This window comes from Juglans regia, chromosome 12, assembly GCF_001411555.2.
Source record: "Juglans regia cultivar Chandler chromosome 12, Walnut 2.0, whole genome shotgun sequence".
Classification (NCBI taxonomy): domain Eukaryota; kingdom Viridiplantae; phylum Streptophyta; class Magnoliopsida; order Fagales; family Juglandaceae; genus Juglans; species Juglans regia.
Window position 1 is genome coordinate 9,383,744 of NC_049912.1, and position 21,895 is coordinate 9,405,638.

The 21,895-nt window shown below is 37.9% G+C and overlaps 1 protein-coding gene across 3 annotated transcripts; it reads left to right on the top strand.

Moving 5' to 3' along the window:
* The first annotated feature begins 1,090 nt into the window (after positions 1–1,090).
* On the top strand, positions 1,091–6,869 carry LOC108988751 (RNA polymerase sigma factor sigB). Of its 3 annotated transcripts, XM_018962099.2 has the most exons (8): positions 1,348–1,433; positions 2,922–3,020; positions 3,415–3,605; positions 4,230–4,838; positions 5,160–5,390; positions 5,697–5,837; positions 6,044–6,244; positions 6,392–6,869. In XM_018962099.2, the coding sequence occupies exons 3-8, from the start codon at positions 3,507–3,509 to the stop codon at positions 6,671–6,673; spliced, it is 1,563 nt and encodes a 520-aa protein (XP_018817644.1). In that variant the 5' UTR covers positions 1,348–1,433; positions 2,922–3,020; positions 3,415–3,506; the 3' UTR covers positions 6,674–6,869. The 3 variants fall into 3 exon arrangements, with proteins under 3 accessions (XP_035539449.1, XP_018817642.1, XP_018817644.1); XM_035683556.1 differs by having other exon boundaries at positions 1,091–1,433; positions 2,207–3,605; XM_018962097.2 differs by lacking the exon at positions 2,922–3,020 and having other exon boundaries at positions 1,091–1,433.
* The last annotated feature ends 15,026 nt before the right edge of the window (positions 6,870–21,895 follow it).

Below are 21,895 nucleotides of genomic sequence, written 5' to 3' on the forward strand. Positions count from 1 at the left end.
GAATTTAGGATTTGTTTCCTTTTTTGGCTATAAATCCAGATATTCGGATTGTAACTGGATTTAATCCGGAAATAATCCAGACGGATAACCGGATGCAGATTTTTTTCCTTTTTTGGTTATAAATCCGAATATCCGGATTGTAACTGGATTTAATCCGGATTTATTAATATATATATATATTTTAAAATTGTTTAAACTTTAAAAAATATTTTTACAGTACTTTTTATTTTTTTAAAAAAGGTACCTGGTTACAGATAACTGGGTTATAAAACTGGATCCAAATTTTTCTCAACTGCCTTGGTGTAATCCGATAACCATTGGGATTCTGGGTTTCACACCGGATCGAAAAAAAAATCCGACCTAGTTCTACACCCCTATTTAAAATGCATGGCTTATTTTTAACACCCAATCAATATTTGAAATTTTAAAATTTTCATATTTCTTATATATTTAACCTTATGGATGCTCACAATATACTGAAGTGTACATATGAGTGAGTGGAATTATTTCTTAAAAAATTATATAATAATGATGCAATTGAAGTAAATCGATTAGAATATGTCTAAAGTTTTTGAGATTTATAAAACAAAAACTTGACAGGCATGAATCGAAATAATCTAAATTCAATTAAATTATTCAAATCGAGTTAAGGTGTACTCTTAGGAGATTTTTGGATTCGAAAATGACTTGAGATGAGTTGAGATGAATTGTGAATAGTAGCGAGATTTGTAAGTTAAAGTTACCGAATAGTAATGAATAGTAGTGAGATGAATTGAGATAAATTGAGATGAGCTGAGATGAACTTCGAATCCAAACGTCTCTTTAATAATCCAAATCCAAATAATTTAATAAAGACTCAAATGATTTATTATGATTTGAGAAGTGTTATAGTCAATTTTTTTTTTATAAAATTAAATTTATAAATTGATGTGATTTATATAATATATTTGTGAATGAATCATCCGAACAAAAAAGCATGAAAATAGTAAAAATGGGCTTTTCTTTACTAAAACCATGGGCCACTTCTCTCTCCCATTTATGTTTTTATTTTTATTTATGTTTTTTATTTTACTCGGGATGGCAGGCGCGAGGGACGGCTCGCTCCCATTGCCCTTATCCCTTTTTTTATCGCCAAAACAGCAACAAGCACACACCTCTTCTCCACCTCTATTCTTCTCTTCCTGCCACTTTCTCCCATTGATGCAGGAATGCTCTCTCTCCCTCTCCCTCTCTCTCTCTCTCCTTCTCATTGAGCTATTTTTCTTTTGCAATAATAATCTTGGGAGTTGAATAGAAAATCATCAGCAGCAGCAGCAGCAGGAGTAGGATGTCGTGTTTGCTGCCACAGTTCAAGTGCCATCCCGATACGTTCTCCATCCAATTCAGAACTCACCAGCACAGTGTTAGTACCACCCATTCACACCCACAAAACGGTAACTCTCTCTCTCTCCGTTTTTGTTGCTATCACCCCAGTCCTTTTCTCTTTTCCAACAAGACCTTTAATGTGAATGGTCTGTTTTATGTTGTTGTTTTCATTTCTGAGTTTTGAATGAAAATCTCATTTTTTTTCCCACTTCTGCATTGTTTCTCACAGCATTAGTGTAGATTAAAATTTGTACGGATGGGTAACTCAACAAATTGTTTGTTTGGTAGCTCAACTGATGCTGCTGCTTTCTTGCCTGAGTCGATGTTTGTGTTTCTGGGCATTTCATATCGGGGTTTTTCACCACAAAGTCAAGAGTAGACTGCCAACTGATTTGGGCCTCTAGATGTCTATATTTTGGTTACGTGGCATTAGATACTCATTGGTAAATCTTCTGGTAACGCCTGAAATCTGAATAATTCACATATACATTAAAGTCAAATCATGCACCCTAGGGCATTTTCGAATGTGTATTGTTTTCTCATGCATGAGAAAGAAAGAAAAAACATACATTTTCCCCTTTCAATATTCTATTCAAAGCAAAGTATTGCTAGAATGACTTGGTCCTCAGGAAAGACATAATTTACTTTTGTGGACATAGTTACTCATTCAGAAACCTTGTGAGAATGCATGAATAAGGGTTCTATGTTAAGCTTTTTAAATAAAACCAAATGTCTTACAAGTTTGATTCCATTTGAGTACAACGTTTTGGAGCATTATTCTGAAAGAGTCATATCATGCATTTAGTGATCCAGTTTTTTTTACTCTTTTTTTTTGTCTCAGTTTTAAGAGTGAAAAGAGAAAGGAAGACCTTTATTGTTAGAGTCTGCTTCTGGAATCAAATTGTGACATCTCTTGATGGAGCCAAAAAGGGATTCAGAACAGTCATTTGCTTTTCTTTCCCTATGTGTTTGTCTACAAGTTCCTGATTTAGATCTTACACCCTTACGCCTTTTTAATATTGTTTTCCACCAGAGCTTTTTTCTCTTTAATTTTTTCCCCAATAAAACCTTTTGTGGTAGTCTGTCTAAATGTATTATTAATTCATTAACTGGGACATAGTAAGTTGTACAAACCAATGCTTAAGTACTGTTACAAAGCTATTATTGAGCTATTATTTATGAACATATAGTTGAGATGTTTAAAAATGATAGATTCTCATAATTCCTTATACAAAATGTTTAAAAATAATAGATTCTCATAATTCCTTATAAACATATAGTTGATTTTTTCACCCTTGTACTGATGTTAGTGAGTATCTTGCAAAATGGCATTTGGACTTCACAGTTGCTTAGAATATAACCTTAATATGTATCGTTTTGGCAACTATGCTCTCACTTTGGATAAGTGCCTATATATGCCAGCGATCTTATTTGTCATTACACTTTAATGATCTTTATCAATGATTGAAAAACAAGGCACATTCGAAGAACTAGTCATTGAAAATATCATGTCTTGCTATGTCCTCTCTGATTGGATTATGCTTGTAATTATGAAGGGCTCTATCTCAAGCAATAGGCTGTCAGGAAAATTACTTCTCGAGCTCATTTGCGATCCAATATTTATCTTGATAGGCAATGTGCTGTTAAATAGTTAGGTATATTCCTGTCTCTTTACTCATTGGTTTTGTCCAAGTGGTTTATTTGGGTTAAGATATTAATTATACGCTGGACATTGATTGATGTTCAAAATCAGTGACCAATCTATATGTTCTCAAACATATTAAATTGAGATCTACCCTTCCATCTCATGTAAGCTTTCTGTTAGATGATCTCTGAGGTACTTCAACATGGTTTACTGAGTTTCATTCAAATGTAATTTTTTGTCTTCATTGTGCACATTTATTAGCTTACATGCAGAGTTTTATTGGTTTGCAGAGTTTTGTTGTTTTTAGATGACATGCAGACTCAGTAAATCTTATTGGCTTTATTTTGGTCATGATCAATGGGTGATTTTTTTTTATAAGTATGATCAATGGGTGAAATGTGCAGAAAAGAGTAGAGATCGTATTGATATTCGAGCACAATGCATATTATCCACCACATCATTTTCAACATCAATAGGAAGTACTGCAGTGCTTAATATGGGGAAGCTGAGATTACCTTCTTTAGAAACCGATTCTGACCCGTTCACCACAAACAAACCATGGACATACATGGGGGCAGTTGGTCCACCCACAGAGGTAAGAAATGTTCTATTTGCTGTATAACGTTATTCAAGAGTAAGATTTATGGGCTAAGTTGAAACTTTCTTGATTGCATATTGAATGTAACGTATCTCTAATTAATTGATCTTTATTAGGGGATAAACTTGCACAAGTTACCACATATTTCTGAATGCATCCATGCATACATTGTAGCTTATTTTATTTGTTTTCTTAAGTAGTGCATTGGGTCTTAGTGTAATTAAGTTGAGCATCACACTGTCATCCCGTATTAGTATGAACCAATACTCCACTATCTATCTGATTATTTTATCTTTTTTAGAAACGGACATTTCCCATTGTGGTTATATTGGTTGAATTTTCAATCGATGTACAAATGGCAACTGTTATAAATTTCATTAATTCATATGCTGGTTAGATGTCATTCCATTTTGATATAATTTTTTACATTTCATTAACTAGCATCCCTGTCTAGTTAATCGTATTTTAATTTTTAATTTTTAATTTTTTTTGCATAATGTGCTTGCCTATTTGTACAAACCATGCATTCAGGACTGCATATATTTTGTTGCTTGGCATGACTTCTTTGATGGGTTGGATATTTCTTAGGTTACAAATCTAATTAGCTTTGCTGGTTATCAGAAGGCAAAATTTGAAGCAACATTAGCAACAGAGACGCTTATTACAAGCGAAGAGGCTGTGATAGCTGCTGCTGCTGCTGAAGCTGTTACTCTTGCAAAAGCAGCTGTCAAGTTTGCAAAGGATGCAGCCATGCTGGTTAACAATAACCACTCTGAAAAAGCAGATACTAGGTCATCAGTTTCTTTCGAAGCTGATGTTTTACATTTCAACTGGGTTCAGCCTGTGAAAACTGATCGAGCTGCTATAGTAGGAGATCCCAGGGGACCTGAAGCTGGACTGTTGGAAAATCATTCAATGCAACATGCCACAAAAGAGTCTGATGACTTGGAGCCAACAGATAAGGAACTTGACCTTGTGCAAGAACAACTTTCCAAGAGTCCAGCTGTAAGATCGAGGCGCCAAACAGAACGAAAGGCCAAAAGAGCCAAAGCTGCAGAGAAGGCTGCTGCTAATGTTGTGTCTGTGAAGCCTGGTTCTACCAGCCGGAAAAAGCGTGTTTCTTTACAAGATATAGACTACTCTGATCCATTGCGTTACTTGAGAGCAACTACCAGCACATCTAAGCTTCTTACTTCAACTGAAGAACTGGAGTTGTCCGAAGGAATACAGGTGTGTTTCACTCCTGAGAGGTTTGGGTTTACTTTGTTGCTTAGCACGTTTAGTTTACACTTAATTAGTTAACATTTATTCAATCCAAAAGAATGCAGCCTTAAACTTTTAGTCAATATAGCATTGGCAATATTGTTTAACAAAGAAGTAAACCAACAAGCACATTAATTGAGTTTCCATTTCATCTTGGTTTGATAAATCTAAAAGCAACCAAGGGGAAATATTTATTTGGATGATTGACCTGAATTTTGGATATTATTTCTGACTCCATATTTTTTAATGATTTTCTTTTGATGGCTCTGCCACATCAATATAATTCAGGACCTATTGAAACTGGAAAAGCTCCATGAGGAGCTAGCTGAGCGATGTGGCAGTCAGCCTGCCTTTGCACAATGGGCTGCAGCTGCTGGAGTTGATCAGAAAACCCTGAGGAAGCGCTTAAACTATGGTACTCTTTGCAAAGACAAAATGATTAAAAGTAACATACGGCTTGTTATATCAATTGCAAAGAATTATCAGGGGGCTGGGATGAATCTTGAAGATCTTGTTCAGGTATTAACAGTTCTATTGTGTGCAGTCAAATGAATTCCTTGGGTGCAAACAATATCTAGGGGCTATTGGAATGGGGGAATTTCCCCTTGAATTACCTGAGGTGCACTTGATGGAAACTCCTTGCCGAGGGCTTGTGCACCCCCGGGATTAGTTAGGACTTTGTTCCAGACACCCAGTGCCAATAAAAAGAAAAGAATTGGTTTTTTAATCAAATGTAAATTCCCAATGAAGAACAATATATGAATGTTTCGTACAATCCTGCAGCTTGATGCTTCTATTAGTGAACTCTTGGTCATGGACTTGCAGGAAGGATGCCGAGGTCTTGTAAGAGGTGCAGAGAAGTTTGATGCTTCAAAGGGTTTTAAGTTCTCAACCTATGCTCACTGGTGGATTAAACAGGCAGTTCGGAAGTCTCTTTCTGATCAGTCCAGGACAATTCGCTTACCTGTGAGTTTCCCTTCCGTATTCAATTTGTTTCCCTTATGTATAGCGTGAAAACCATTTACGATTTTTCAAGTGTAAGAACAGTAAATCACTAAAGAAACAATTAAATGCCTGTTTTTCTTACCTGCACAAACAAATACTGTTATTTGTAGAGTTTTATGCACCATTTTTACACTCTTTATTTCTTTTTAAATATTTTGGGTAAACAGTTTCACATGGTGGAGGCAACTTACAGAGTGAAGGAAGCTAGAAAACAATTGTATAGTGAAAATGGAAGACAACCCGATGATGTAGAAATTGCAGAGGCAACAGGGCTGTCAATGAAGAGGCTTACAGCTGTATTACTGACTCCAAAAGCTCCTAGATCTCTAGAGCAGAAGATTGGCATCAACCAGAATCTTAAACCTTCGGTCCGTCATATTCCTCTACAACTTCACTCTTGGGGCAGCCATTTTTGTTCAAAATTTGGTTACTTTAATGCACTACAGAGTTCCTGTTGCAAAACTGCTGCTTAGAGTATTTATTTTGCTGATGGGTTCATGTGCCTTTTCCCTCAGGAAGTAATTGCTGATCCCGATGCAGAAACTGCAGAAGAGCTTCTGATGAAGCAATTCATGAAGCAGGACTTGGAGAATGTATTAGACAGTCTCAATCCAAGGGAGAGGCAAGTCATCAGATGGAGATTTGGAATGGAGGATGGAAGGATGAAGACATTGCAAGAGATAGGAGAGTCCATGGGTGTTAGTAGAGAGAGAATCAGGCAAATTGAGTCATGTGCATTTCGTAAATTGAAGAACAAAAAGAGAACCAAACATTTGCAGCAGTATTTGCTTCCATAAGCCCCCATCGGATATAGGAATTAGATTGTTGAAGAACGGAGATAATATAGTTAGAGGTCTGAAACGGCTTTCCTGCTTTATGTCTATGTTTATAACTTATTTTTTCATCTTGCAGGACAGAATGTAACTTATTTCAGAAAACTGGAGAAAGGTTATGTATAGACAAGCATTTGAAATTAAAGCATTTTCCTCATAATTTGATGTGCCAAATGCAAGGTAGTTAGTTGCAGCTTATAGGTCTGTACAGAAATGTACCGAAACCGATCAGAGCGACTCAAATCAATCGAGTCCTACCAAAATTTTTAAGGGTTGGCGGCTGAGAACAATCTCTCTCTCAAATACACGTTAAGATGTTGAGCCATTTTTCTTTTCTTTGCAGGTTCCTCTCTATTAAAATTGCCATATTGCACTAAGTTACTTATGAATGCATGCGTGCGGTCCGGGAATACTTTGGGGGTGAACACCCATGTGAACAAATAGGGTCAATAGTTCAGCATTTAGGCTGTAACATTTAGCACCATTTAAAAAAAAATTAATGGGTTGGATTGGTTCTCGATTTTAGTAGGTCAATTCTCCAACCACGGATACAAGGAAAAATTATTGAAAAAATATTGTTTACCGCCGTAGTTTCTCAAAGACTTCCGCTTCCACCACATGGCCTCCATTTTAAGTCCAAATTGTAGTTTTTGTTACAACATTCTTTCTTGAACCAAATTGTAGCTCATTGGGGGCCTTATTTTGCATATGGTTGAGAGAATTAATGAGTTTCTAACTTTCTTGACATTTTGTTGGATTACTGCTAAGGTACTTTTATGTGGAGTATTACACAAGTGATGTCTCCAAATCTTTAGAGCAAAAATCACAATAGCTAATTCCAGACTATGAGTAGGATAATTCTGCTCATGGTCCTTCAATTGACATGAAGCATAGGCGACTACTCGTCCTTTCTTGCATCAGTACACATCCGAGTTTTGCTTTGGATGCGTCGCTATACACCACATAAGACTTACGAGGCTTTGGTAGTGCAAGTATCAGTGTTGTTGTAAGTCTTTTCTTTAACTCGAGGAAAGTAACCTCGCACTTATCACTCCAAACGAACTTCACATTTTTCTCAGTTTGGGCGGTAAGTGGTCCGGACAGTCTGGAAAATCCCTCCACGAACCTCCTATAATAACCAGCCAATCCCAAGAAACTACAAATGTCATGCACACTAGTCGGCCTCTGCCAGTTCATCACTGCTTCAATCTTACTGGGGTCGATCGCTACTCCACCACTGAAAATAACATGACCCAAGAACTGCACTTCATGAAGCCAGAACTCGCACTTACTTAGCTTGGCATACAACTCTTGATCTCTAAGTATGGTTAGAGCCATACTTTGGTGACTTCTATGCTCCTCTTTGCTCTTCGAATAAATTAGGATGTCATCAATGAATACGACAACAAAACTATCCATATAAGGTCTGGATATTCTATTTATCATATCCATGAATGCTGCTGGATCATTGCCAAAGGGCATCACCAAACACTTCTCGTCGTCGTGTACCTTGTCATAAAGGCAATTTTTAGCACATCCTGCTCTTTGACCTTAAGCTGATGATATCCAGATCGCAGATCAATATTCGAAAATATCGATGCTTCTTACGGTTGATCAAGTAGGTCGTCAATTCAAGGCAACATATACTTATTCTTTATCATCACCTTGTTCAACTCCCTGTAGTGAATGCAGCTTGACCTCCTCCAACTCCACAGGAGGCATACTATACAGTGCCTTATGCATTGGAGCCATTGTAAGTTCTAGTTCAATTCCAGACTCAATCTCTTTGTTTGGTGACATTCCTGGTAACTCGTTAGCAAAAACTTTGCTTCTGATTGACTTCTCTACAATCATTGCCATATATGCTGAAGCACCGTCCTTGATGCACCTCCTAGCTTGTAAAGTCGAAATTACTAGAGGGGTGGCCTTAACCGACATTGCCGTGTAACTAACCCTATCTTCATTTAGGGGTTCAAAAACAACTTCCCTCTTCCTACAATCTATATCTTGGCATAGTTCTTGAACAACCAATCTATCCCCAAAATGAAACCGAACACCATTAGACTGAACACTATCAAACCGGCCTCCAATGCTCTACCCTCTATCTCTATATGACAATCCTTAACTACACGGGTAGGGGCTTCTGTATTCCTGTTAGGAATCGTTACTACTACTTACGAGGTAACAACTCGGTTTGCAAGCAAACACTGTAGGCACGAAAGAAAGCGACACGCCCGAATTGAATAGTACACAAGCTCTGAACCTTAACATATTGATGTTTCCTAATATTGGCAAAACTATCACTACTACTAACAACATTTTTGCCAATGGTATATAGCTTAACGACACAGGGGTCTTAGAGAAATACCTATAATGACACCAGCTTCTTCTGTTTTTGGAGCGTTAGCATCAACATCTCTTGGCATAACTGCATACACTCATGCTAGAATGTGGGGCCTATGCTTCGGCTTATTTTCAGCATTTAAGCGGCTCCACCGAATTGAGATATATTGGGATACTCCTTGATCATGTGCCCGGGTTGTCCACACTTGAAGTAGACTCTATAACCAAAATGACATTCTCCAGGGTGAAATTTGCCACACTTTGCACATTGAGGGTTGGAGGGCGGCATCTAGCTTCCAATCACAACACCCTTACCCTTGATTGGCCCAGTAAATGGCCTCTTCCTATCTGCACTTCCACTGGTAGCATACGGTAAAGCTCTCTTCCATTCAGAATTGATATGAATGGTCATAATTCTTTGTTATGCCTTAGGAATGGCGACGACATTTACCAACTCCTAGTAATTATTGATTTGGAAACACACCACTTGGTTGCAAATTCTCGGCTGCAGGCCTCCTTGGAATATATGGGCATTCTCTCAGTTGAAATTAGGTGGGATGCGAACCTCTCCAATTCAATGAACTTGGCAGCATAGTCATGCTACCTTGTACCAGAGACGCGAAGTCCAGTGCCTTCTATTGCTTCACTGATTTGGGAGAGAATCTGTTGTTGAATTCTTCCCAAAAATTTTCTGAGTACGTCCCCAATTCTCGTAGGTAATGCTTTTGCTGTTGCCGTGTACTAGAGACACGAACTCCAGTGCCTTCTACTGCTTCACTGATTTGGAAAATAACCTATTGTGGAATTCTTCCCAAAATCTTCCTTAGGTTAAGTGTGGCGCCCCTAGCCCCCGCTTGGGATTGGACGATGACTGAGACACTGGGACATGTAACACAAGGCTACACACCCCTGATACATGACAAATAATATGCTATGCACCTAAGTACACTAGCAGTATGCAATAGTGTAGCAACGGAAAGTTAATAAAAGTCGGATAAACTAAGTAATGCGATAAGCAATTGTAAAGCACATGACACCATACTAATATCATTGTCCCATCGGGAGATAGACACCAAAAGACCCCATGGGATTGCTGAGGCTCAGGCGGTATCAAACATAATTCCTTTGCTATTGCCTTTGCGTCAGCCGAGGCCTTAGAGGCTCGCTCTAGGTACATAGACAATTGGTCCATATTCTACTAAAACCTCAAATTCTTATAGGGTTGATAGATCGTAGCATTGATCTCGGTCTCACTAATACTATGTACAATTTCCCTGAGAAGCTTAGCTGTATGAATTAATGCATCAACAGTGTAGTCTTGATGAGCCTGAACAGTGTACTCGTCCTCTAATAGGAAACCATCCGGGTTCATGTTTCCTAGGTATCTGAGGTACCTGTTACAACTTCTACCATTCCGGTTGGAGAATGGTAGTGGAAATTACCACAATGAGATTTCAAGAAATCTCAGCAAATAATCACACAATAAACCATAGTTAACACAAACATATAAAAGGTATATCATGAAATGCGTGCACGGACATGTACTTGACTTATGCCTTTGACCATAACTTGACTTATGCACTTGACCATTATCAAAAGACTTATAACAGAGACTTGAGCTTTTCATAAAAACTTCATAACTTTTTCTTATTCACGTGAACTTATTCAGAACTTATCTTATTAGAACATATCACAAGATTTACATCGAGTGATCCCTAGCACTTATGCTCATATTCTTATTCAGAGAGTGGATACAACACGGTTCCCCTTAGCACCGTGTGTTCCTGCTAGTTACCGCACCATCAACGGTCCATGCACCGTGATGAATACGTCATAAACATAAATTCATATCAACTCGACCTTACTTCGTCGGATTACATGCCTTATGCACCCACTAATGTTAGGCGCTTCCTCGCTCCGGTATCATTTGAAAAGAATCCATTTGAGACTCATTGATGGTACTTTGTCGACCCAGGGGTTACCACTCCATTGTTAAACACTCCAGAGTGGAAGGAGCAGTTCCACTAGGACATTCCCTTGCCCTAGCACTTGGGGTCGTGATAAAACTTTTAAACCATTTTCTTCGAAAACATTTTTTTCGAAAACATTTTCTTTGAAAACACTTTCTTTTAAAAACACTTTTCCCCAAATGCATGTGACATGAGACTTATAACATGCTTACTTACACTTGACATATGACATGTGAAATGATGTGCATGAGATAACCAAACATAACATATTCATTTCATAGTATGATAGCATAAACCATATGAAATATCAAAACATATACATGAAACCATGAAAACTTGTTTAAGCCGAAACTCATGGGTACAAAAACATGAAGATTCATCTCATAAACATGTTCCAATCCTCAAGCATATATCATAGAAATCAAAACATAGTAAACTAAGATATGAAATCATAGACTTTTGACTAATTCTGAAACTTCCAAAGCATGTTCAAACCGAAACATCATGTTGCATAAACCATCAACCTCAATCAAGTGAAAACCGAAACTCATAGACATATTTCATGGCAATTTCAACACCAATCCGAAACATACAATTCCTTCCTTAGAGTTTTTTTTTTTTTTTTATTTAAGAGAAGGAATCACATGTCCAAGAGTGACCCCTGCCCGAATTTATTAATGATCCCTCACTTGTGGCGGAGGAAAACCGTGGTTACAATTACCAAAAAAAACTCTCAAGAACAACCAATAATTACAAAACAATTAACCAAACAACCAAGAAAAACCATCTAAACAGGCCTAATGAATAACACAAAAATAAATACTACCCAACAGCAAAGAACTCGTCGCTCATATGACGAGTTGGAGAGTTCTGCTACCCCCTTCCCAAATAGACACTACACAAAAAAGAGGTCTTCAATACACACAGCATCCCCTAGAGGATTAACACCTAACCTCATGCGATTTGCACCGAATGGACGCAATGCCGCATTTGTCCATCCTAATTAAACCCCGCAACATAGCAGGAGCATCCGACGTATTCCTCCATTCCGCATCACCCACTCTTGCCCCCCACCGAGCAAGCCAATCAGCAACAGCATTCCCTTCCCTAAAAATATGAGAAACTTTGTAATCCATATCTTTAATCAGCTCCTGCAACTCCTCCCAGAAGTCCTCCAAATACTAGATTTCGCACCTATTTTTCTTCAGCCACGAAAGAACCACCTGTGAATCCACTTCAATATCCAGAGCAGACAAATTTAATTCTTTACAACGTTTTATCCCTTCCAGTAAAGCCCGTAGTTCTGCTTTGGTACTATCACCATATCCCAAATTCATTGAAAAAGCCAATAAAACAGACCCCTGCATATCTCGAATAACCCCTCCTGCACCTGAAATACCTGGGTTACCCAGGCAGCTCCCGTCCGTATTTAACTTGACTCTACCAAATAGTGGTTTAGACCAAGTAATGAGATGAATTGGATGATGTTGAATAGGGATAGGATTAACATTTAGACACCCAAGAATGTAAGCATCATGCTGATTAAATTTTTTAAACCTAGTCATTCCTTGACCAAGAACGCCTACCCAGTGCTTGATAGAAAGCCAAATCACCTGACTTGTTTCCAATTTATTCTCCATTCGAGCAGAACATCTTCTACCCCATAATCTCCACGAAATTATAGTAGGCAATAAACCAAGTATAACACCAATTTGAGATGAATTTGAGGCTCTCCGAAACCAGTTAATACATGTTTCACGCCATAATCTTCCAACCCGAATCCCAAACAGAGCTCTACACTTCTTCCAAATCCCAGCTGCAACCTCCCCTTCAAATAAAACATGATTTATATCTTCATACTGCCCATTCTTACAACAATTACATTTCGATGCTAGTGGAATACCAATCCTCCTAATATTATCATCAACAGCTAGAGCTCCATTCCACGCCTTCCACATAAAAACAGAAAACTTCTTAGGTAGAATGTTATTCCATATCCATTTATGTCCCTCTAGAATAGGACTTCTCACTCGAATACCTTCCCAAGCAGACCTTGTAGTAAAATTCCCACTTTCAGTTTTAGTCCATATCAGGATATCTTCACCCACTTTACTCCTTTCCAACACATTAATGACATGTTCAGCAAGTTCCATGCCCACCAACCTCTCTAAAAACTCCACATCCCACCCATGATCAAGCTTTAAATCTTTAATTTTAAGAAGAGGTTGCTCAACCACAGGCAAGATTTCAGCAAATGGCTTTTGTGCCAACCACTTATCATACCAAAAGAAAACATTTCCATCTTTAATTTTCCATTTAGTATAATTCAAAATAGTAGGAATATTTTTAGCAATCATACACCAAAATCTTGTACCCTTTGGAGAACCAAGTAACATAAAAGGTTTATTACCTATATACTTATTCCGAAAAAAATTTGCCCAAAGAGAGTCTTCATGCATAAGCTTCCAAGCAAATCTTAAATGAAGAGCTTTTTGCATTTCTTCTAATGACCGAAATCCCAATCCACCTTCTGCAATAGGCCTACATATATTCCTCCAAGCCACCAATTTTCTCTTATTCTTTCCATCCCTTTCTCCCCAAAAGAAAGAACTCATAAGCCTATTTAAAGTATGAAGAATCTGTTTTGGAACTCTTAAAACCGCCAGAAAATGCACAGCCATGCTAGCTAGTACATGTCTTAGCAAGATTACCCTTCCTCCCACAGATAAAAGTCTCATTTTCCACCCACTTATTTTGGTATGAACTTTTCTCACTAGTTCCTCCAAATCCGCAATCTTGAGTTTGCCGGAGACAATGGGAATCCCCAAATATTTAAAGGGGAATTTTCCTTCCGAAAAACCAGTCAATCTTTTGATATTCCTTTTCCTTGCTATGGAAATTTTATTAGAAAAAAACATGGCAGTTTTTTCTTTGTTGATCAATTGACCTGTCCAACTCTCATAAGTGTCCAGAACTCTTAAAATATTTCGGATAGAAGAACGACCACCATTAGTAAAAATAACCACATCATCTGCATACATTAGATGTGATATCAATCTAGTACCACGGGCTTGAGAAAACTGACCAAACCTCTTTTCTTCCACACTTTGTTTTATAAGTCGAGAAAGAATTTCCTGCAAAATAATGAACAAATAAGGGGACAACGGGTCCCCTTGTCCCAGCCCTCGACCTCCCTTGAAAAAACCCTTCGTAGTACCATTCATTAGAATGGAATACCAAGGCGTGGAAATACATTCTCTAATCAAACTACAAAAAGAATTTGAGAATCCAAAAGCAAGAAGCACTCCCATAAGAAAATCACAATCAACCCGATCATAAGCTTTAGCCATATCTAGTTTTAACACCACATTTCCACCATGAATCTTTTTATTGATTGAATGCACCATTTCTTGAGTAAGACTAATGTTTTCAAAGATACTTCTGCCCGGGATAAAAGCACCTTGCTCTAGAGATATCATTTTTGGAAGCAGAGAAGTCAAACAATTTACAATTATCTTTGAACAAATTTTGTAAAAAACTGAACACAGACTTATGGGTCGAAATTTATCAAACCCAGATGGTATATCCATTTTTGGTATCAAAACTACATAAGAATAAGTATAAAATCTTGGCCATTTTCCTCTAAAAAATTCTTCTACAGCAGACATGCTATCTATCTTAATAATATCCCAAGCACTTTTAAAGAAGCCTGCTCCAAAACCATCCGGACCCGGAGCACTATTAGAGGGAATAGAATCTAAAGCCTTTTTAACTTCATCAATGGAAGGAATATCACATAATAATGCACTTTCCTCCGCTGTTATGACCGGCGAAATAATGTGAGTTAAATCTGGAACATTTACAAAAGACTCCTTCTGCAGAAAAGCAGAAAAATAATTGACTGCTCCTAAATGCACCTCCTCAGGTGACTTCAAATCAATGTCATCTTGAAGTCTCATCTCCATGACTCTCTTCTTCCTTTTGTAAGTCAAATAAGCATGGAAAAATTTGGAATTTTGATCACCTTCCACATTCCATTTAAGTTTCGCCATTTGAGCCAGTCTAGTCTCTTCCCTACTCCTCCAATTTGCCAATTCTGCATTTTTCACCAAAAGCTCCTGTTCAGTAATTGGATCCCAAACTTGCTGAAGAGCCAACTCCAAAGAATCAATTTGAGCTTGAGTCTCCTGTAAATGAAATTCAGTTCTACCAAAAATCTGTTTATTCCACACTCTCAATACACCCCTTAACTTTTTCAGTTTTAGAGCCAATCTCAATAGACCCGTACCAACCACCTCTTCCTGCCAGACGTGTTCCACAAAAGGACTAAAATCTGGATGTGCTATCCACATTTGCTGAAACCGAAAAGGAGGAGGGCCATAAGCAAAAGGATCTTTCTTCATTTCCAAAAACATTGGAGAATGATCAGATGTGGATCTCGCAGGATAACTACAAACCGCATTAGGGAAATTACTCAGACAACTAGCATTAATAAAACAATGATCTAATTTCCCCCAACTACGCGAAAGACCTCTCCGACCATTACACCAAGAAAACCTCCTACCCAAAGACCTCATTTCAATCAAGCCACAATGATCAATCCAAGAATTAAAATCTTCCATTACTGCTCTCGGACGAGGTCTACCACCCCGACGTTCTGAGTCATCTCTAATTATATTAAAGTCTCCCATAATAATACAAGGTTCAGAACCAACTACCTGGTCATTCAATTGTTCCCAGAGTTCTCTTCTCTTCACCATATTGCATTTCGCATAAACAAAACCACACAAAATATTAGACATACCTTCCTCCAATCTAAGAAGAATGAACTGCTCTTTGCATAATACAATTTGGACAGAGACATCATCCTGCCACAACACCCAAATTTTACCAGCCTCCCCCTCATTTGTAATAAACTTATCCATATGTAACAAATTAAGCAATTCAGGCAATTTCTCCACAGCTGCAAAAGGTTCCATTAACACTACAACTTTCGGATTCATTTTCTTAACCAATTTCTTTAATCTATTTCGAGAAGTACCAAGACCACGAATATTCCAAGCTAAGATCGGACTAATCATTAGGATTTATTAGAACGAGCTACCACTCGAGTTGAACTACGGACTTTTTCAAAAGTTTTTCGAACACCTTTCTTTTTCCTCTCCCCACCCTCATTTTCTATAGCATAATCCTTATTCTTTGAATAATCTTCCACATTTAATTCCAGCTCCGGTTCAGAGAAAGAATCACCCATATTCATTACTCCCTCTCCATCAATATTAACAAAATCTGTAGCTTCCATAGTTATATCATTTTCAACTTCTTCCACGTGATAAACCATCTCCCCTGAAATTTTCCTTTCACTCTGTTCAACTGCATTAATCCCCCTTATCTCTGAATCTAGAATAGTACCAGTCTTTCAAGCCTTTTCCGCATTATCCATAAAACCCTGAGTGATATCAGCATCCACTTCTTCCACATGATAATTCTGTTCCTGCGCAGACTCATGACCACTAGTCTTTTCTGAATCTTGATTTGAACCATCCTGTACTTCTTGCACCCGATCTACATCAGGAATAAGCTCATTTACCTCAGATTTCTCTGCTTGTATATTCAAAGTTTCACACATAGAACCTTCTATATTTACTGGAACCAACTTCACTGCTTGTTCTATATCTTTTTCACTCTCTTTTGCATCTTGCCCATCTTGCCCATTATTCATAACTTTTGAATCCTTACGAATCCAAATTTTTTCCCCATTCTTCTGAATCTTTAATCTACAAGTACTGATATTATGCCCTTGCAACTTACACTTAGAGCAAAACGCTGGGAGCGTCTCATAAATCACTTCTTGTTTCCTTCCTTGCCCTGGTAGCCCAATCCAGAAATGAGTGATCGGTTCTTTCGCAGCATCCATTTCCAAACATAAACGTGCTCCATCCGTACGCGTTGCACATTTCGTCGGATTATCCCTTCTAATATATCGGCCTAATGGAGCAGTGAAGATCTTTAGAAAAGATTCATGATAAAAATTAGGAGGGAGCCCTGGCAACACAATCCAAACTGGAACCAGCGAAGGTTCTTCATCTTCATTAAAATCTGGCTTCCAATGAAAAGCCCTGTATTGAATGCCATTCACATCACAGATTTCACGAGAAAGCGCTTTTAAGAAATCTAATTCATTAGTCATTCGGATGAAGACATTCCGTGGTCTCCTCATAGCCGAGACAATCGGCATGCATGATAAACCCCAACGATTATTGATGAAAGACCGTATCGAATCCAAAGAAGGCCTCTGTTTTAGAAACTTTAGAACAATGGAAAAACGGAACGGTTCAGCGGATCTTGCAATCTCCTCCTTAGAAAACTGAAAACAGATTTCTCCATCCACATATTTTGGCCCACGATGAGACACATTCATTTCGGGAATGGGTTGCGGGACCGTGGAGACAAGATCAACGTAGGGGCGTCGATTTGCCTCAACGGCGCTAGCTGCCATGCAGCCCGCCCACGTAAACAACGCTCTATCTGGCTTCCTTTTCGTTCTTGCCTATCTTGGAGAATTTCTTGGAGAGGAATTCATTTCATAAGTGCTTCTGTATTTTTTTTGTTCACTTCCTTAGAGTTACTCAAGATTATATTAACATATTCAAACAAACAACCAAAAGATAACAAATAAAGCAATCAAAACCATGGAAGGATTTACACCATCATATACAAATATTAACCAAGAGTAAGTTGAGTGTATACTTAAATCCACGTAAGGAATACTAGCAAGCTGTAAATTTGAACATACTATATTAGAAAGAGCATCTAAAACCCTACCTCATGTTCTTGAGTGTGTGTGTGGATCTCTAGGTCATCACTTGGTCTTAAACCATTCGGCTTCTAGGGGTTTTAGGTTAAAACTCCTTCATTTCACTCATAAAATAAAACAAAACCAAAAGTAAGCAAGATACATGTGGTGGTCAAAACATGGAGGATGAACTCCCCCCTTCACTAATTGGCCTCAAGGGTTTTTCCTTGAAAACCCTAAGTTATTTCCAAGAAAATGGTAGAAAGTGTGTGTGTTCTATCTTTCTCAAAGTCTAATGAGATTTGAACCTCATTTTCGAATTGAGAATGACTTGTGTATGTGCAAGACTTAAAGGAAGCTGATTCTTACCTTGCTAATCCTTGGTAGTGCCGAAATCCCTTCTCTTGCAAGGATCCTCCTTGTTTGGTTGGAAAGAAAATACAAGAAAATGAGGGAACTTTCAAATGAACAAGGGTTCTTGTGGAGAGAGTAAGAGCTCATGCAAATCTGAAAAAATGGCAAGGGAAATGCCCCCTTGGCGTGAACCCTTCTCTTTTTATATAAGACCCTTCACTTCCCTCCTTGGTTGTATCCAAAGTCCTTGCATGGATGACAAGTGGCAAGGTTTCTTCTTTCCCTTTTCTCTATTGTCGAAATGCCTATTGGAGTTCCCCACTTGGATTGCATTGGGAAGAGACACTTTAGGGGGTGGAGTGTAGGACTCCTCCTCCTTCGCCAAAATCCTTTCTCTCCCCCTTATGCCCTTCCTTTCCTTAAACAAGTAAATATCTCTTTAAGGGTAGCTTGGTAAAACCGTACATGCCTTTTCCTATTCCCAACAAGTAACTCTTGGCATGGAAGACAAGTGGCATTAGGCATGTGCCATAGCCCTAGCCATCCTCTCCATTTTCCTTTCCCAAGATGTTTCTTCCTGTTCCAAATACTCCTTCCCTAAGTGACCTTTCGTATACCATTGGTCTAAAATTCACTAAGTGGCAAGTGGCAAGTGAATGGAATGCTTGAGAGTGTGCTAGCCGAAACCCTAAGGGCAAAATTCTCCTTGATACAAAAGTCTCTTCACAAAATCTTCTAGAAACTTAGTGCATGCTTGACACATGGCAAAAAGTTAGTTAAATTCGAAATCCCATATGCCTCCATTTAGTTTCCTATGCAAAACTTCTAGAAAAGTCCATTTCACTTCCCTAAGGTTCCCTTTCCAAGAAACCTACCTTGAAACTCAAATTCTGGATAAAAACAATGGGCTAGGCATGTAAGCCTATCTTGGTGCCTTTCCTACACCTCTCTTTCCCCCTTAACCCACTATCAAGACTAGGTTCAAGGTGTAACATTCTCATGACATATGGCATTAGTAACTTAGAATTGGATCATGGGCCTAAACCATTGGACCTAAGTTTCTAAATAGGGCCGAAATTCCAAAGTAAACTATGGCCACTCTCCTCTTGGGCTCAAGTTACTACATCAAAGGTTCTAAGGCCTTCCAAAGTAACTAAGGCTCCTAAAATGCCATGAAAACCTAGAACGAATTCTAAGGGCCAAGCCTAGACAAAACTCGGGTCATCACATCACGACAACTAGGGTTTCCAACTTCCTTGCCAGAAGCAGCCTTCTTGTATTCCACCATATGCCAGCTTCTCCTTGTAGTAGATACCTAGCATACAACACCTTTTGATCTTCAATGCATCCACAAATCTAAAAGATCTGATCAAGATCTATCATCCATTTATCTGCCCTCATGGGCCCTTCGTTACCCAAATAGTTTGGGTAACGGTACACTAGGAACTTCTTGTAAGGACGTCCCTAACTTCTTACTTCTGCTCGCGCACTTCCTACTATTGTTGTTGTTGTCTGAGTACATCCGTAAGTAGATGAATGGCCTCAGTCATTTCATGTCCTTCTTCTGATGAGGATTATATTCCTTCTAGTTATCTTCTCCACTCGGGCTTCTAGGTACTCTTCCTCACACCATGTGTTACTTCCTGAAACACATGTTCACGTGTATCAGAATCACGTGCTTAACCTAATACTTCATAAATTCAAACCTAATATAATCCTATATTCTGGTACAAATTCCTAAGAACATGTGGTTTTACCTAAAGACGTATTGCTCAGATATCACCCTGTGACGCTTATAGGCTTTGCTTGGGATTTGATGGAACTTGAAGTGTTGGGACATACAACACAAGGTCACATACTACTGTACAAGATATTTAAAGATGCAGTACACCTAGCATGCATCTAACAGTATCTAGTATTGGCAACAAATAATTTTTTTAAGCAATACATAATGTACCAGAATTACTACATCCCAAAACATAATCATACTTCATAAACCACATATCCAAAAGTTATAACATCAATCTGAATTGAAAAAGGTACTAGAGACAACACTTCATAATACAAACATGAAATATAAATTACTAAACACAACTGCTGAGCTTTTCACGCAACTCGACTCTAATGTCCAAAATCCTATCCAAAAAATGGAGTATCGATGCGATCAGCTCCTCATCAGCTCTGTGGTCTATTCAACCTCGTCCAGTTGGTTGTGTGCAGATTCTTCAGGTCCTGACATATTGTCTACCATTCTAGGGGGAATGGTAGTTACTAAGCTATCAACAATATACATAGGCATGCATGATAATAAAATGACATGTATGCATCATAACATGAACTTGAACATGCATGACATGACTCGTAAATAACATGACATTACAAGGACGTAATATGACCTAACTTGAATGTGGCATGCCTTGACATGAACATGACATTGTTACATATACATGCTTGACTAATGTGAGACTTGAACATAACATGACTCCCCAATGGTCGTGTGCTCCTGCAGGTACCACATCACATCACTACCAACTGCCAGTACGTCATGATAACTAAACTGATAAAATTGAAAATGTGTAGTTGGCACCACCAATGTTGGGTGCCTAACTTCGTTCCGATAATCAGTTACTTAGATCTCATTTGAAACTTGTTGACTGTACCTTGTCAACCAGGGGATTCCAAATCCAATTTAAACACTCCAACATGGACAAGGTAGTTCCACTATAATAATTTCTCATCCTAGTACTTAAGGTCGTGATAAAGTAAAGGACTCATGTATGACTTAGACGTAACTCATGACATATTCATGTAACAGATGATATGACATTCGTGACATGTAACAATATAATGTGTAATATATGACATGACATTCATGTAATAGATAAACATATAACAGATAATCATGCAACAGTAGTGGGTGACATGACATTTGTGTAACGGATAGACGTGTAACAGATAAGTGTGTAATATAGATAACTGATGGCTTGACATGGTATATTATAACAACTACCTATAAGCATAATTGACATGAATATAAACAATGAGTGAGAACTGAAATGAGATATCTTTCTAAGGTTAGAATATCTCATTAAATTCTTATAAACAGAAACTTACTAACTTATGGCTAAAACAATTTTGCCTCTCATGTAAATTTTGTCCTAAATTCAAATATGAACACAGAAAAGTTAAAACGCATCACAACTATAAGAAACATGCTTAGGCTAATTCACTCCTAGGCTAAAAACTTAATTTTGTTATAACTTGAACTTCTAACACACTAACATGCTTAAACCGATTTGATCAACTCTCACAAATCACATCCTTGATTCAAAAATTATGCCAAGACATCGAAACACATATTTCATAAAGACTTATACTCATCATAACAAGGAAAATGCCAAAGCATCAAGATTTGGTCAAAATGAAGAAACTCTTGAAGTTCTTAGTGTAACACTTTCAAATCAACTCCAAGGACTCCAAAAGTCCATAGACACTCATCTAGCATGTACATCATCCAAACCTAAGTGATAGCATGTTTAAGTAAACAACTAAAATCACAAAAATACACTTAGAACAATCGGTTTGCACAAAAAGCCATAAATCGAGTATAACATGTTTTGGACTTGAAACAAAGTCACTAGATCCTTATGTTTATGCAATAAATATTCAAATAACAAAACCATATACCTCATATTCAAGTTCTAACTAGATATAAGCATTAAA